At 50.3% G+C, this 15,935-nt stretch overlaps 1 protein-coding gene and 1 long non-coding RNA gene across 3 annotated transcripts; one reads left to right on the top strand and one right to left on the bottom strand.

Moving 5' to 3' along the window:
• Positions 1–5,140: 5,140 nt before the first annotated feature.
• LOC129149790 (uncharacterized) lies at positions 5,141–6,388 on the bottom strand. The gene is made up of 3 exons (XR_008556603.1): positions 6,327–6,388; positions 5,518–5,597; positions 5,141–5,275 (listed from the first exon to the last, which is right to left on the bottom strand). It is a non-coding gene; the product is annotated as an uncharacterized LOC129149790 (long non-coding RNA).
• On the top strand, positions 6,325–15,453 carry KRT8 (keratin 8). 2 transcript variants are annotated; one of them, XM_054719054.1, is made up of 8 exons: positions 6,325–6,735; positions 9,175–9,383; positions 9,965–10,025; positions 10,481–10,576; positions 11,151–11,315; positions 11,557–11,903; positions 12,028–12,086; positions 15,138–15,453. In XM_054719054.1, the coding sequence occupies exons 1-8, from the start codon at positions 6,397–6,399 to the stop codon at positions 15,188–15,190; spliced, it is 1,329 nt and encodes a 442-aa protein (XP_054575029.1). In that variant the 5' UTR covers positions 6,325–6,396; the 3' UTR covers positions 15,191–15,453. The 2 variants fall into 2 exon arrangements, with proteins under 2 accessions (XP_054575029.1, XP_028000229.1); XM_028144428.2 differs by lacking the exon at positions 15,138–15,453 and adding an exon at positions 12,334–12,741.
• The last annotated feature ends 482 nt before the right edge of the window (positions 15,454–15,935 follow it).

The raw sequence follows: 15,935 nt of genomic DNA on the forward strand, positions 1-15,935 counted from the left end.
GGGACCAGAGCCAAAGTCCGGTGCTCAACTCTGGCTACATGGAGGAAACTTTCAAAAAAATGCAGATGGAGTGGAGCCTGGGTGGTTCCGATGTGCATGCTCAGACAGAGGACCAGAGTTAAGGGGAAGGACGCCAACGGCTGAGCCACAGCTGCATCCTCCCACCTGGCTTGACTGCCCATCAGTGATCGGCCCCTTCTGGTTTGGTGTCAGTGGAGGTGAGGCTGTGAGGATGTGAACAGGCTGTTGGGCTTGTAGAGGTTCAGAACTAGTCTTCCCAGAACGTGTCACCCAGCATGCAGATTATTTTGAGCTGACAACAGTGAAAGCCCAACAAACTCAAGAAGAGCAGAACTTTTCACCTCCCCCAAAGGAATTCAGACTGAAATACCTGTTCCAAGAAGGGAGCTGGATGTGGCTAGATGTGTGAGACAGGGAGGAATCTAGCCAAGTCTGTTTGTTAGACTCCTGTCTGTGTTCATTGTTTCGGGGTGGTCCGGGCAAACATTTGTTTACCAAGTTTTTGCTCTTTCTCATCTCCCTGTGACTCCCTTTGAAGTCCCAGACCCCTACCTTCCTCTCCTTAATCCAGAATGACATATATACTTCATTTGCCTTACCGTCTTTGGAATTTCCATGCTTATGTGAATTTTCTGTGTATGTATTAAAAATTGTTTTTTGCCCTAGCTGGATAGAAAGTCGGCCTGGAGGACTGAAGGGTCACAGATTCAATTTCTGGTCAAGGGCACGTACCTTGGTTGCAGACTTGATCCTGGCCTGGGTGGGGTGTGTGCAGGAGGCAACCAATTGATGTGTCTCTCTCACATTGATGTTTCTCTCTCTCTGTCTCTCTCCCTCCCTTCCACTCTCTCTAAAAATCAATGGAAAAATATCCTGGGGTGAAGATTAACAAAAATTTATTTTTTATTTTTCCCCCTGTTAATCTGCTTTATGTCATTTTAATTATTCCACCAACCAGAAGAACCAAGAGGGAAAAGGGGAGAATGTCCCCTCCCCCATAGGCTTATGTTTCCTTTCCTCTGCAGTAAGGCTTAACTTGCCACCTTCTCTCCATCCATGATCTAATAACGTCTAAGCACATTTATCAAAGTCCAAATTTCTATCCTGAGAACATTCGTGAATGTCTGACCTATGTGTAAAGCTCGATGGAGTTGGGACATGGACCAAAGGCTCTCAGAGTGAAGAGAATTTGGACGTTATGTCCAACCCCCTACCTGACCTAGGAATCCTGCTGCAGTGAACCCAGGGGACAGATGGTGAGGCGCCTCAGTCTCATGACTTCTGGGCACGGGAGCTTTCGGCTGGTCTAGGCAGTCTCTTCCCATTCTGCTGGCTTTAATCATCGGAGCCACCACTAATCATGAAGAAAGACTGTCACCACTTATTGAGCATTGACTATGAACAATTTCGGCCTTGAGGCACAGTGCAAAAACCAATAATCCAATCAACTTTATTATTTATGATACGGCTTACTGATGGGTGTTCCCACCATCTGTGGATTCCTACTTAAACTAATTGCTCTTGCTGGCTGCTCAGTGTCAAGTCAGCTATTATATGTCAACAATAAGATTTTAAATTGTCTTTTTAAAAAATATATTTTTATTGATTTCAGAGAGAAAGGGAGAGGGAGAGAGAGATAGAAACGTCAATGATGAAAGAGAATCATTGATTGGCTGCCTCCTGCACATCCCTACTGGGGATAGAGCCCATCTTTTATTTTCTTTATTTTTATTGTCAACACTATTGCGGATGTCTCCATTCTTGCCCCCCCCCCCCTTGCTTTTCTCCACCCAGCCACCGACCCCTTCCTTTGTCCATCACCGCACTGTTGCTTGTGTCCATGGGGTATGCATATATATTCTTTAGCTAATCCCTTTGTGTTCATCTTTTTTTTTTTTTAAATCTATTTTTATTGATTTCAGAGAGGAAGGGAGATAGAAACATCAATGATAAGAATCATTGATCGGCTGTCCCCTGCACGCCCCCTTACTGGGGATCAAGCCGGCAACCTGGTCATGTGCCCTTACTGGGAATTAAACTGTGACCTCTTGGTTCATAGGTTGATGCTCAACCATTGAGCCACACTGGCTGGGCTTGTGTCTATTTTTTAAAGTTATTTCAGTGCTTTGGGGACACCACCCTGTTTATTAACCTAGAGAGGGGGAACTTCTTTACCTTGAGCATCTAAACAAAATCTTCCCATCTATCTCCTCATCCCTATGATGGTCCATAAAGTCCCCACTTTATACATGTAGCTAATTTATGCTTTCGTGGTTTCTCTCTCGCTTCCTTTGGTAAAAGCTTTATTGAGCTATAATTCACAACTATTTAAATGCACAATACAATGGTTTTTAGTATTTTTTTCACAGACATGTGTAATCATGAATCACAATTGAATTTAGAACATTTTAATTATCCCCCAAACGAACACTTTTTATTCTTTAGTAATTTATTTATTCTTTAGCAATCACCTACATTCCTTCCAGCCTGGGTAACCACGAATCTGTTTTCTTTTTCCATGGATTTGCCTATTCTGGACATTTCATTTCAATGGAATTACGCAATGTGTGGGCTTCTGTGATTGGCTTGCTTAACTTTGCCCAATGCTTTCAAGGGTCATCCACACCGTGGCAAGTATCAGTACTTCATTCCTTTTTATTTCAAATAATACACTATTGTATGGATAGGCCACATTTTGTTTACCCATCCTTCAGTTGGCAGACATTTGCGCTGTTTCTGTTTTGGTTATTATGAATAGTGCTGCTGTGGATGTGGTGTCTTTGCGTCCTCAGTCCTGAGACAGAAGAACTTGTTCAGACCACCTTTTCCAATCACTGTGAGTGATGTAATGATACCCTGTCCGCCCACCTCTGCCCACAGCCTTGACACAGCTGCCCAAGGGCTCAGGGCCTCCTGAGGGGGGCAGTCCAGTGTCTCCTCCCTCCCCTTTCTGTTCTCCAGAAAAGGCGGTTTGGGGCAGAGTCTTCTGGATCAGGCACAGTCATCGCAAACACTTTCCCTTTTGTTGGGCAGACCACAGTGACCAGTCAGCCTTACCAGGAGTCGTACCTGCAGGCTGCCCCAGTCCGGTTGTCTCTTCCCTCACGGCTTGGCCCTCGTCCCGGGGGGCCTTCCCCTTCTGCCTCCACCCTGACACCTCAAGCAGGGACATTCTGGAGAGCAATGCTGGCCTCTTCTCTCCCACCGAGGCTGGGTCTGGACATGAGGGCAGGGTTGGCTGGATCTTTGAGCAACAGGGGACTGAGAAACGAGATGCAGACACTTCTGGTCCTGGATTGTTCTGGGTTGCCCCAGCAAAGTGCCCCCCCCCCCCCCCCGTGAGATCTGACAATGGATAGTGTCCCTCTAGCTCTCTTTGTTCTCACCTTAAATACAGGGCACTTCTGGAACCAGGGAACCAGGTGGGTGGTGGCGGAGGGCCTGGGAGTTCAGGGGGCTCCGGCTTGCTGTTCTGTGCCCAGGACTTCAGGTATGGTCCCTCCCCTCAGAGTCTGCCCATTTCTTTCCCTCCCCAACAGCGGTGTGGGGGAGGGGAAGAAATGGGGAGCTGGTTGTCCTCTCTCCTCACAGCTGCCATACCAGTCTGACCGGCCCCTCCCTCTCTCCTTCCGCCTTCTCTGTCTTTGGCTTGGCACTGGGCCCATACCCCTCCCTTTGGTCTCTGGTAGAAGTCTCTCTGCCCTGCTAGGTGTCCATGTTTGATGGGGAGAGGGTGGCATGCATTCAAATCACTCTTGGAAAAATTGAGCATTGTTTCAAGGGGCTGGGAGAAGGCCATGCAAACAGGCACTAACTGGATTTCCCCATGCCTGATAGAGCGCACCGGGAGGCCAGGAGCCTGGGGAGGAGGAGGGGAGAAAAGAGGGGAGGGAAAAAGGGATGTGGTCATTGCGTCCCCTCTGGGAGTGTCTGGGTTTGTCTTTTTGGAAGGGACTTTACAATGTGTCTTTGTCGTGTGTGTGTGTGTGTGTGTGTGTGTGTGTAGTCTGAAGGGATCTTATCTGTGTGTCTGCCTTTTTTTGATTTATATTTGTCCCCCAAGGAGGGGGCTTCTGGGTCTCTCTGTCCCTCTGTAGGGGTCTATGTGCCTGTCCTTCTGGGAGCCCAGTTGTCTCTGCTGGAAAAGGATGGGGAGAAACCTGTATAACTGCCCTCCTGGTAGCTGGGCAGTCGTAGTCACCCCCCTTCCCTGGGTTTGGGGTTGTGGGCCACCTTGCCCTCTCCCCCAAGGGGTCTGAGTGATTGGTATTTGTTGGTCTCTCTAGTTAGAGCCACCTAGTCCCCACTTCATGCCCTGCAGGATCTTCCAGAGAATTCAGCCTGTGAAAGAAAGGAGCCACTCGCTAACCTGACAAGCTCAGGGGAGGCCTGCGTGGCCGTCTTGCAAACTCAGAGACCTGAAATAACCACAAAGGATGGTTTGAAAATTAAATATTTAACTACAAACACGTTATAGTGGGCAGTCATGTCCTAGTCCGATATCTTCCCTGACAAAGATCAACTTAGATCTTCTTTCCTGAGCCCATTTGCCTTTTTGCCTCTAAGATAACATATCTGTGAGATGTCTGTGAGATGTCTGGGTAACTTGTAACTTCCTTTTTACCCCGGACCCCTCAGGGCACAACAAATGGCACTGGGACATTCCTTCATTGTTATTATTATCAAGTTAATTGTCAACTGTTAATTACGTTAAAGTATCCTGTATCTATCTCTGTAAGAGAAGCACATGTCCATCATTTCACTTTTCACCCAATCCCAGAGGTTTCCCCGCTTTGCTTTGTCCCACCTCCCTAATCTGTCACCAATGGATTTCATGTAACTCACCTACGTCCCTTTTCTTTGATTTCAAGGTATAAATATAGATGTAACCCTGCATTCTCCGGAGCATTATCTCAATTCATTGAGGTTCTGCTTCCCGGCATATGTCGACAATTTGGCTCAAATAAACTCACAAAATTCTTTACAGGTTTCAATGTTTTTTTTTCGTTAACAAGCCCCATCATCAGGCGATTACAGCTGGAATCTCTGCCTCGGGGACCCAAACAAACCCGCCTTCCACCCACAGCCTGCCCCACCCAGCCCGCCCAGGCCTGGGGTGTCTTATGCAGCTCCCCTTTCTCCAACCTGCAGGTGCATGCTGTGCCCCAACCTGCTCTTCTGACTCATTTAGATAATGGGTTCAGGGAGACAGGTGCAGGGACTCTTTCTTCATTTCCTTGGGCTATTTGGGGGCCTGGGGAGAGAAGGAGGGCCCAGATGGCTGCAGAATGATTCACCATCAGTCCCTTGACCCCCTCCTCCACCCCACCCCACCCCGTCCTGCCTTCCTTCCTGACTCACCCACTGGGTGCTATGGGAATGACTCCCCCAAGGAGCAGTGAGAACAGTGAAGATCCCAACACAACACCTCTCTCTTAAGCCCCCTCCCCGCCCCCTCTCCCCCGCCGCCCCCCTCCTCCCCCGCCACTCCTCTACCTCTTTAGTACTTGTTCTTCATTCTCTGGGCCCTTCAGCAAGGCCTACAGTATTCAGCCTGGCTCTGGGAATCCTGAGATCTTGGGAAGAAAGAGAGTACTGGGTTGTGTACCAAGAAAAGTGCTGTGTTGGATCTCACTTTATCTTGTACACGCAGACCCAGAAGGAAGACTGCCCATGTATGTGTGTGTGTGTGTATATATGTGTGTGCGTGTTCATTCCACAAATATTTACCCAGGCCCTCTTGGCACTACACCAGGTGCTGAGAGTACAACAGTAACTGAGGGGAGACTAGACAAATGGTTGACATCAGGTTCAAGAATTCAGAACCCAGTTTCCTGTTCTCCAGCCTTGGGCAGACCTTCATAGTCACTCAAAGGAGAGAGAAGAACATGGGGTGTCAGCTGCTCACAGGAGACCCACATGGCAGGGATCACTGTCCTGCTGTGCTTCTCAGTCCTGGCACTGATTTCCCACAGGAGGGAAGGAGACAAGACTCAGGAGTCAGGATGGCAGTGGCTGGGTGATCCCTGGTGGGCCTCTTTGTTACAGGGAACCTGTGCAGGCCACCGGATTCCTGCCAGTTTCACATTCTCCCAATTGCTCTTTCCTGGGTTTCTGGGGGTGGGGCCGGAATGGGCTCCAGGGTGGGAGCAGCTCTCTGCTGCCCCCACCTGAGTGTGGCCTGTAGGTGGCAGGTGTCGGGTTAGGCCCGGCCTCCTCAGGGCCTAGCCACTCAGGTACGAGGCCCACCCCCCTCCTTTGGGCTGGGCTCTCTTTTATAAAGGGCCATGCTGTCCCCCACTTACCAGCAGCTTTTTGGCTTCTTCGCGAATCTCTGTCAGGTTCAGCCTTCTCGCCTCCACTCCAGCCTCCACCATGTCCACAAGGGTGACCCAGAAGACCTACAAGGTGTCCACCTCTGGACCCCGGGCCTTCAGCAGCCGCTCGTACTCCAGTGCACCGGGCACTCGCATCAGCTCCTCGTCCTTCTCCCGTGTGGGCAGCAGCTACCGCGGTGGCCTGGGCACCAGCATGAGTCTGGCTGGGGGTTACGGCGGGGCTGGGGCGATGGGGAACATCACAGCTGTCCAAGTGAACCAGAGCCTGCTGAGCCCCCTGAAGCTGGAGGTGGACCCCAACATCCAGGCCGTGCGCAACCAGGAGAAGGAGCAGATTAAGACCCTCAACAACAAGTTTGCTTCCTTCATCGACAAGGTGAGGGCTCCCCCTGCGTGGCTAGCTGGGCCTGGGGTCTGAAGAGGGTCCATGCCCCTTCTCTTGGTTGCCCTGTCCGTGGGCACATCTCCAGGCCCCACTGGCATCCTGCTGGGCCCTACCCACTCTGATAACCCTTTCTTCCAACCTATGACTCACTCCTCCCATGCACTTTGGTTCCGGCTGGCCGCAGGGATGGGACAGCTTCTGATTCTAAATCTTGGGGCGTCCTCTCTCCCTTACCCATCTCACCCCAACCCAAGTTCTGATCGCGGCTAAAGCTTTCAGCCTGGACCAGTCCCAGCTGTTTAGCTGTCGGGGTGGGTGGGGGGGGGTGGGGGTGTGGGGAGGGAGGGGTGCCCCTCCTCCAGTTCACCTTCTCCCCTAGCACTTCCCCAACAGTTTCCCAGAGGTACCCCTGAGCATTTTTAAAAAAGAATGAGTTTGATAGGATTTTGGGAGAAGGAACTGGTGTCTTGATCTAAACAGACAAACATTGATCGAAGCCTCTGGCGTTCCAAGGCCCGAGTGTGGGGGGCACCGGATGAGTCATCCTTGGCCCCTGCCCTGGAGCCTGCAGGGGGCGGGGCCGGGCGAGGCAGTGACCTGCCCCCTCCTGGGGTGCGGGGCTAAGGCGGGCTGTCTGGGCGACGCGCTGCTCTTACCTGGGAAGCTTTTTGCGTCTGGGGTTGGGAGGGGTATGTGTGGGGATGAGGTGGGGCGACGCCAGGGGTTGGCTCCAAGAAAGCCCATCCAGGATTCAAAGTCTGGGGCGTTGGACGCCCCGCCCAGGTTTCACGTCCTGTTAAACCCCAGAATTTATGGCTGTAGATAACGTGTCTGTCCGCCAACGCCCCTCTCCCCACTCGGCCCTTGTCCCCTCTCTCCTCCCTCCCAGGCTCCACCCCAACGTCCTGGGTCCACTTCCCCAGAGGTTGGGCCAGGACGAGTTTTGCAGCCTTGCGGGTAGGCTCCCTCAGGGAGCCCCTGGGGCCTCAGCGCCTGGAAGGTTGGGCCCTCCCTGCTGACTGGCTCCTGGGAGGCATTCTGGGAACGGAAAGCAGGAAATACTGGGGCAGATTAGCCTCTTTAGGGATCGGAGTGCGCTAGGAAGCTCAACTCCCCTTAGGAACTAGGGCTTCCTAGTTCCTTGGCTCTAAGCACCCTTGACGTTGCTTCTTGACTGCGTTCTACTAGCTCTTGAGTCCTCCCCGCAAGTAGTTAAACACGAGCTCCGAGTCCCAATTCCTGGTTCCCAGTGCTCCGCCCTTCCCTTTGATGGACTCCCTTGCTGAAACTGATTTCCTCATCTATAAAATGGGCACGAGAATCCCTAACTCAAGAGATTTTGCCTATTCAAGTATTAATGAAGGTAGAGAGCTTAGCGGCCCTTGGCCAAATGTTATAGTCACTTATTTTTCATAATTTTGAGGCAGCATGACCTGGAGAAGAAAGGAATTTACAGAGGGATTTGTTGGATGTAGGCCAGACCCTTAAGTCAACCTTCTTTTCTAAGTCCCTCCCAATTTAAAAACAGTTACAACTTTGGGTTGATTAAGGAAGATAAATTCCTCTTCTTGGAATCAGTCTGTTACTATTTTTAAAAAAAATTTCCCTTCTAACATACCTTAATCTCATCCTAAAATCTGGATTTCATTGTGTCCAAGGAACCCAGGACCTTCGTGTTGGGGCGTTTGGGGCCGAGGAGAGGGTTTCCTGGGTGTGGTGGGCTGGGGGTAGGGTAGGAGGGAGTCTTCCATTTGCAGACAGATCTGCCCAGTCCTTTGTCTTTTCCCTGGACACAAGTGATTTTGCACAGATGGGGGGGGGGGGGGGGGGGGGGAAGAAGGGGAGGACTCCTGAAAGGACCTGCCTGAGTTCCTCTAGGCCATTGCAGGTTTGAGGAGCCCTGGGCTCTGAGAGGGGAAGCAACTCAAGGTTCTGCAGCCTAGGTTAGTAGCAGTGTTTGGCTAAAACCCAGGTCTTCTGGCCACTACTCTCCAGGGCCTAGGGCTTTTGTTTCCCTATAAGCTGTATGAGTTCCTCACAGTCCCTCCAAATAATGATGATGATAGTAGTAGATAATAGAACAACCTACATTTTCTTGTTCTGTCTTATATAAAGTGTTAACACTTGGCTATTTTTACTGATCTGTAATATACTAGTACAATCTAACTCAAGAACACGTATTTATTCTGCAAAATTGTTTCAACATGACTCTCCTAGCTGTCTCCTTCCAACCATGCACCCTCATGTCCCCGCCCCAGAGTTAGAAGGCCATGGCTCCCTACCCCACTCACCATGCTGTCTCTGTTAGGTGAAAGCTAACTAGCTCCCTGGGTTCTGGAGACCCACTCTTTGGGGAGCGGAGCACACTGCTTGCTTCCCCCCAGATTCTGAGCCCTGGCCTCATGCAGACCTTTTCGTTCCCTCCTCCAGGTGCGGAGCCTGGAGCAGCAGAATAAGATTCTGGAGACCAAATGGAACCTCCTGCAGCAGCAGAAGACGACTCGCAGTAACATGGACAACATGTTCGAGAGCTACATCAACAACCTTCGGCGGCAGCTGGACACGCTGGGTCAGGAGAAACTGAGGCTGGAAGCAGAGTTTGGCAACATGCAGGGACTGGTGGAGGACTTGAAGAATAAGTAAGCTGCCTTCCTCCGCACTGCCATTGGCCCAACTGAATTCATCTGTTCTGTCAACCCAGGGGGCCAGAGGCCTAAGACCCCATGGCCCTCTGATTTTTGGACAATGCAGATTATATAATTAGGGTGATCATGTGACCAGGTTTTAGCAGGACAGTCTAGTTTACACCCATTGCCCTGGCATAATTGTTAGTTGCACCCACCCCCCTTCAGTCTCTGAATTGTTCAGATTTGGACAACAAATTATATGTTAATATTTACATAGTAGACCTCAGAGAGACAAGTAGCCAACAGGCTTCTGATATATATTTAAGCATGGGCCCCTTTTGTCTGAGGTCTCATCAGTCCCTGTTGCCCACCTAATATGCCTGCTATGCCTAATCCAAAGAATATTCATGGGTTTGTAGAGAGGTGTACTGCTCTAGGCCTCCCCACTGGCTGATGAGCAGAAGGACCAGGCCAGCCCTTTATATCTTGCATTTCCATGAAAAAAATTTTTCAGATAGTCTTGTCCCCCTAAAAAGACTCAGGGGAACCTCCCCTTTGCCTTGGTCCTTGATTCTAAGTCTTATCCTTACCAGGTACGAGGATGAGATCAACAAGCGCACAGAGATGGAGAATGAATTCGTCCTCATCAAGAAGGTGAGGGAATCCTCTACCTTCACCAGACACTGGAGGTTGGGGCTTAGATACTCGGACTAAGGCTTTCTGGGGTCTGTCTCTAGATATTTCTAAGTAATGGGTCAACATTTGGGTACTTCCTAGATATACAGGAAAAGTAGGCAAAAACAGAGCTAAGGAGGTGCATTTGTACAGAACTCTGGATATTGATGCTGGGACATGGAAATGGAGCAGTAGAATTGGAGATCTAGCCATAGCAGGCTTCCTGAAGGAGGAGGGGGCGGGGTGCTGCAGAAAACTGAGGAAAGGTGTTTGGACTGGGGATGCAGGTGCGATGGGGCAGAGGCTGGCCGGGAGGATGAGGCCACAAGTGAGGTGGGGAAGACAATAATTAGAATTCCAGGCTATTGGGTGCCTTTGGGTTGGGGTCCGGTGTGGTCACCCAGCTCAGGGCCCCCCTCCAAAATACCCCACAGGATGTGGATGAAGCTTACATGAACAAGGTAGAGCTGGAGTCCCGCCTGGAAGGGCTGACTGATGAGATCAACTTCTACAGGCAGCTGTATGAAGAGGTATGTCCTTGTTCCCCTAACCTCATCAGAGACTCCTCCCGGCCCCATGTGCACCACAGACAAGGGCCCACCTTGGAATAATTACAGCTACTGATATTAACTCAGTATTGATGCTCTCTAGTTCCATCCCCCTGCATGAGAGAGGGTTGATTACCCCATTTCACAGATCAGAAAATGTGCTTAGAGAATTGAAAAAGCCTGTCCAAGGTCATCATACACAGAATGGTGACCCAATGGCCCACTCTCTCTCATGTCTTTGTTCTGAGTCTTTGTTCTGAGCCCACTGTGGGCTCAGTATTAGTAGCTGATATCATGAAGGGCCCAGCCCTTCCGGTTACTCACCCAAAGACACATTTCCTTTTTCCTGACCTCATTTCATCCTTACATCCCTCCAGGTTCCAGGTCTTTGACCAGTTTTGCTTCTTTAGGACTTTGCCCCCTCCCAGGTCCTCAGGCCCACCTGCTCCTCTCTTTTTATTGCTCCCCTAGCTTGTCCCTTAAGGAAGGCCCTTCTGCAAAAGGGGGCTCCTTGTGTTCAGGGACAGGGCCTCATCCCCTTCCCTCCCCACCATAGGAGATTCGTGAGCTGCAGTCCCAGATCTCCGACACATCTGTGGTGCTGTCCATGGACAACAACCGCTCTCTGGATCTTGATGGCATCATCGCCGAGGTCAAGGCCCAGTATGAGGATATCGCCAACCGCAGCCGGGCTGAGGCTGAGACCATGTACCAGATCAAGGTGAAGAGCAGGGTCTCTAAGCTGGCCTTCCCCTTCTGGTCCGTTCTGTGCTCCAGTTCATGAGCAGGGTGCAGTATTTCAAACACCACTCTGCCTGCTATGTGCTGGGACTGCCGAGTGGGTGCTGGGGAGATTGGGATGCCCTTGTGCCCAGAGGTCTGGAAGAAAGCCTGCAGTGTGTGCGTGTTGTTGTTGGTGGTGGTGGGGGCACAGGGCCTTACTTCTCATGTCACCCCCACAGTATGAGGAGCTGCAGACATTGGCTGGGAAGCACGGGGATGACCTGCGTCGCACGAAGACTGAGATTTCTGAGATGAACCGGAACATCAGCCGACTCCAGGCTGAGATTGAGGGTCTCAAAGGCCAGAGGGCTTCCCTGGAAGCTGCCATTGCTGATGCCGAGCAACGTGGGGAGCTGGCCATCAAGGATGCTCAGTCCAAGGTGGCTGAGCTGGAGGCTGCTCTGAGAAACGCCAAGCAGGACATGGCCCGGCAGCTGCGGGAGTACCAGGAGCTCATGAACGTCAAGCTGGCCCTGGACGTGGAGATCGCCACCTACCGCAAGCTGCTGGAGGGCGAGGAGAACCGGTGGGTGTGGGGGGTATTTGACTGGCCCTGGTACCTTACCCCTGGGACCGGGGGTGGGGAGCGGTGGGTCTTGTTTTCCTGGGCCAGGAGTTGGTCCTGACATCCATGTGTCCTTTGGGTACAGGCTGGAATCTGGGATGCAGAACATGAGTATCCACACCAAGACCACCAGCGGCTATTCAGGTGTGTCCCTGCCCTATACATTTCCCTCTTGTACAGCTGAGGAAGCTGGGGCCCAATGAACTGCCTTGTCCAAGGTCACATAGCTAATATCAAAGCTCTGCCCCACCCTGCTCCTGGTATTCCCGGGCAGTCCTGGAGTGGTGAACCAGGGCAGTTCCCCATCCCAGGGGACTGGAGGGAGAAGGGGGCGTTGGAGCCTAATGTGTGCAGGGCTCCTGTGCTCATGTGGCTGCCTCTTCCTGACCAGGTGGGCTGATGACCCCATCTTATGGGAACCTCAACTATGGCCTGGGCTTCCAGGCCAGCTTGGGCTCTGGCGGGAGTTCTGGCTCCTTCAGCCGCACCAGCTCCTCCAAGACGGTGGTTGTGAAGAAGATTGAGACCCGAGATGGGAAGCTGGTGTCTGAATCATCTGATGTCCTCCCCAAGTGAATGGTGACCGCGGGCGCTCCTGTCCTCCAAGCTGCGGGCACAGGAAGCCCCTCCTGAGGCTCAGCCCCAGTCCTTGGCTCACCCTTGGGGTGGGGGGAGTTTATTGCCCGGGGGACCACCTCTTTCCCGTGCCCCCAACTAAAAGCCAAATCAAGTGTTGCTGTTTTTTTTTTGTTTTTTTTTTGTTTCCAAAATAAAGTCTCAACTGGCTCTGCCAACCCTACTTGGTGTATGTGTGGCCCTTGCCCATGAAGTGGGAGAGATGGTCAGGAGGCCTATCCCTGGAATCAGAAACTTTGGGGAGGGGTGGGGATCAGAAGGAAAATCTGACCTTCACGCTGTTCCCAGAGACTTCTTTGCTGAAAGCTGGTTGAGGCCTTGGTCATGAAACAAATACCTCAAATACCTCATTTCATTTTATCTGTGCAGCAAACCCCGGAGGCAGGCAGAGCGGGTTTCAGATGGTATCAGGAGAGTTTAGTCCCCGTAGGCACAGGAGTCGACATTGGGACTGCTTGCAGATAAGGAAAAGCCAGGCCTGAAAGACAAGGCCTAACTAGAATGTGACAGACGGGATTTGCACCCAGGGCTGTCCATTTCTCAAGGCTGTGCTCCTCCTCAGCCAGGCACCTAGGTTTCCTCGGGGGCTAGAGATGTCTTTTTACCATTTTCATTCCTTTGCAGCCAGGGACCAAGGAGTCCTGGTTTTCCCATTTCTTCAGAGGCCCAGAGTCCATTCTGAGTGACTGGATGTCTCACACCCACAATTTCTAGAAGCCAAGATAGTATAGGACTTGGCATTGATAAGTGGGCTCTTCCTGTTCCGCTCACCAGCACATCCATCTTGCACTGCTCCGTGCCATCACCTTTCTGCCCTTTCACATGAAGCGTTTTTATCACCTACACAGCTGAGTATGTAAAGGGCGTGTGCACGTGGAGGGTATGCTGTGTGTATTTAAGGGTGAATGGGTTCGGTAAGTGTTACGGCGTTGGCCTGTCTTTGTTGAAACACTGTCTCCAAGGCTTAGGGCAGGCACAGGTTTAGGACACAGCTAGGTGGGGCAGCGCGTCTGAGGCACTTGGTTCAACTGCCACCACCATAGAGTTCTAGGCAGACACGCTGACCCCTTAGCGTGGCGGAGATGAGTGCATTTTCAGACTTGCCAAAACCCCAGGGGAGAATAAACGGCACATGCAGAGGGTACTGCAGTAAGGCTGGCCTGGCACTGGACACCCTGGTTCTGGCCTTGCTGTGGAGTTTCCAGGGCTCTGGTCCCTGGACCCTTGACTCCCCAGACCCTGGTCCCCCTCGGGAAGGCACATATCCGCTGCCTTCCTAGTTGCTGCCTCAGTGGAGCTGCTTCCAGACAGCCCAGGCATTCTGCCCCCAGCCCCTTCCACCCAGGGCCAGGGCCAGGGCCAGGGATCTGGACTGTGTCATGATAAAGGACTTCACTTCTTGGTGATAAAACTAACAGAACCATTATCTAGACCTATGGCTCTCTAACTATTTTTGCAGTTCGTAGTAAGAGATTCACTTTTATTCCAATCTGAAAAGTTATGTATATAGCTGAAACAAAAATTTCGTAAACAGTACTAACCTTCTGCCCCCTGTTCATGTGTGACAGGCCCTCTTACCGGGCCCCAGGAGCCAGGAGGGTGGTGTCAGAGCCCAGGCCAGCACCCGTTGAGGGGGGTCTCTGAGGCCCTAAGTCAGTATTTTAAATTGTGCTCCACCCAATCCTCCCTGAAGCTGACCAGCTGTCTTATTGGGGGAGGTGAAGGAGTTGCCCCCAGGCAGGGACACCCTGGGACAGCCAAGGGCCCCACTCATAGTCTCACAGGGTTTCCACACCCAGGTGTTTGCTCAGAGACAGGAAAGCCCCAGAGAGAGTTCCCTTTCCCTCCCTCCTTTCTGTCCACTCTATTGTATATGTACAATGTGATCAAGTGCATGCATCATTCAGAAGGCACTGTCTCCCATTGACCTTTCAGTATTTAAAAATATATAAGAGCTGGACATCCAATTCTCATTTTGACGAGGACATTGAAGAAGGATGGGAACTACCGTTTTTTAAATACCTACTTGATGGCAAATCTTGTGCTACATCACACTCCAACCCTCCAGAAATCCTGGGATATTAAAATCCCCATCTTGTGCATGTAGACTGAGTAAGGTCACACTGTAAGTGACAGAAATGGTGTCCTGACACTTGGGCCAGCACTTTTTTTTAACAATACTAGATTTTTATTATACGTACATGTCATACATAGCTCAAAAATTTAAACCTTGTTTTTTTTGTTTTTGAATAGGTAATAAGTATTCCTTGTATACAATTCTAAGTACAAAAGGGACTTCTTCCTTACCATGTACCAGGTTTTCTCTCCAAGAGAGAAACTAACATTACCTATTGTAATTCATTTCAGGCAGAGTATGTATATATAATTCCTTAAATACATACATGTATACATGAATACTTAGCTTTTACAAAGGGTATTATACTATATGTGGTATTATATGTCCTGGTCTGACATTCACACAACACCTGCTCCTTCCATATCAGTATCTAAGTTGCTGCCTCACTCTTTAAAAAAAATTTTTCTTTTAATTGATTTCAGAGAGGAAGGAAAGCCCCTGGGGATCAAGCCTGCAACTTGGGAATGTGCCCTGACCAGGAATCGAACCCTGATCTCCTGGTTCATAGGTTGATGCTCAATCACTGAACCACAGCAACTGGGTGCCTCAGTTTTTTCAAAGCTGCATAATATTCTACTTAAGGATGTGTCACTATTTATTTAATCATTCCTCAATTGGTGGGTCTTTTCAACCTTCTGCTATGACCTTGGATACATGTCATATCTCACATGGTGAGGATATCTGAATAATTCCTGAAATTGCTGAGTCAAAGTGTATGTACATTAAATTTTTGACCTTTAAAAAAAGAGCTTGTTTGTTTTCTTAGGGGGTTGATTTTTTTTTCTTTTTTTTTCTTTCTTTTTTAATTTCTTTATTGATTAAGGTATCACATATTTGTACTCGTCCCCCCATTCCATCCCACACCCCTCCCCACACATGCCTCCACCCCCCTGTTGTCCTTAACCGCCGGTTAGGCTCATATGCCTGCACACAAGTCCTTTGGTTGATCTCCCCCTTTACCCCTACCCTTCCCTACCCTCCCCGCGAGGCCCGACAGTCTGATCCATGCCTCCTTGTTTCTGGGTCTGTTCTTGTTCATCAGTCTATGTTGTTCATTATTTAGATAAGTGAGATCATGTGCTATTAGAAATACACTTATAAGAACTGAAAATGAGACAAGCAATAATGGTTATGGTGACAGGCAAATGAATAAGTGTGTAGTGAGTTTCTTTCTGGGCCAACAGTTCTTTTGAGACCCAATTTCAATGTCCAACAGTTCC

Source organism: Eptesicus fuscus, chromosome 7, assembly GCF_027574615.1.
Source record: "Eptesicus fuscus isolate TK198812 chromosome 7, DD_ASM_mEF_20220401, whole genome shotgun sequence".
Classification (NCBI taxonomy): domain Eukaryota; kingdom Metazoa; phylum Chordata; class Mammalia; order Chiroptera; family Vespertilionidae; genus Eptesicus; species Eptesicus fuscus.

Excerpts from the sequence above, each read along its gene's own strand:
- KRT8 (XM_028144428.2), top strand. The coding sequence starts at position 6,397 with ATGTCCACAAGGGTGACCCAGAAGACCTACAAGGTGTCCACCTCTGGA. Across the intron at positions 6,736-9,174 it reads TTGCTTCCTTCATCGACAAG|GTGCGGAGCCTGGAGCAGCA; the intron begins GTGAGGGCTCCC and ends TCCCTCCTCCAG. Across the intron at positions 12,087-12,333 it reads GACCACCAGCGGCTATTCAG|GTGGGCTGATGACCCCATCT; the intron begins GTGTGTCCCTGC and ends CTTCCTGACCAG.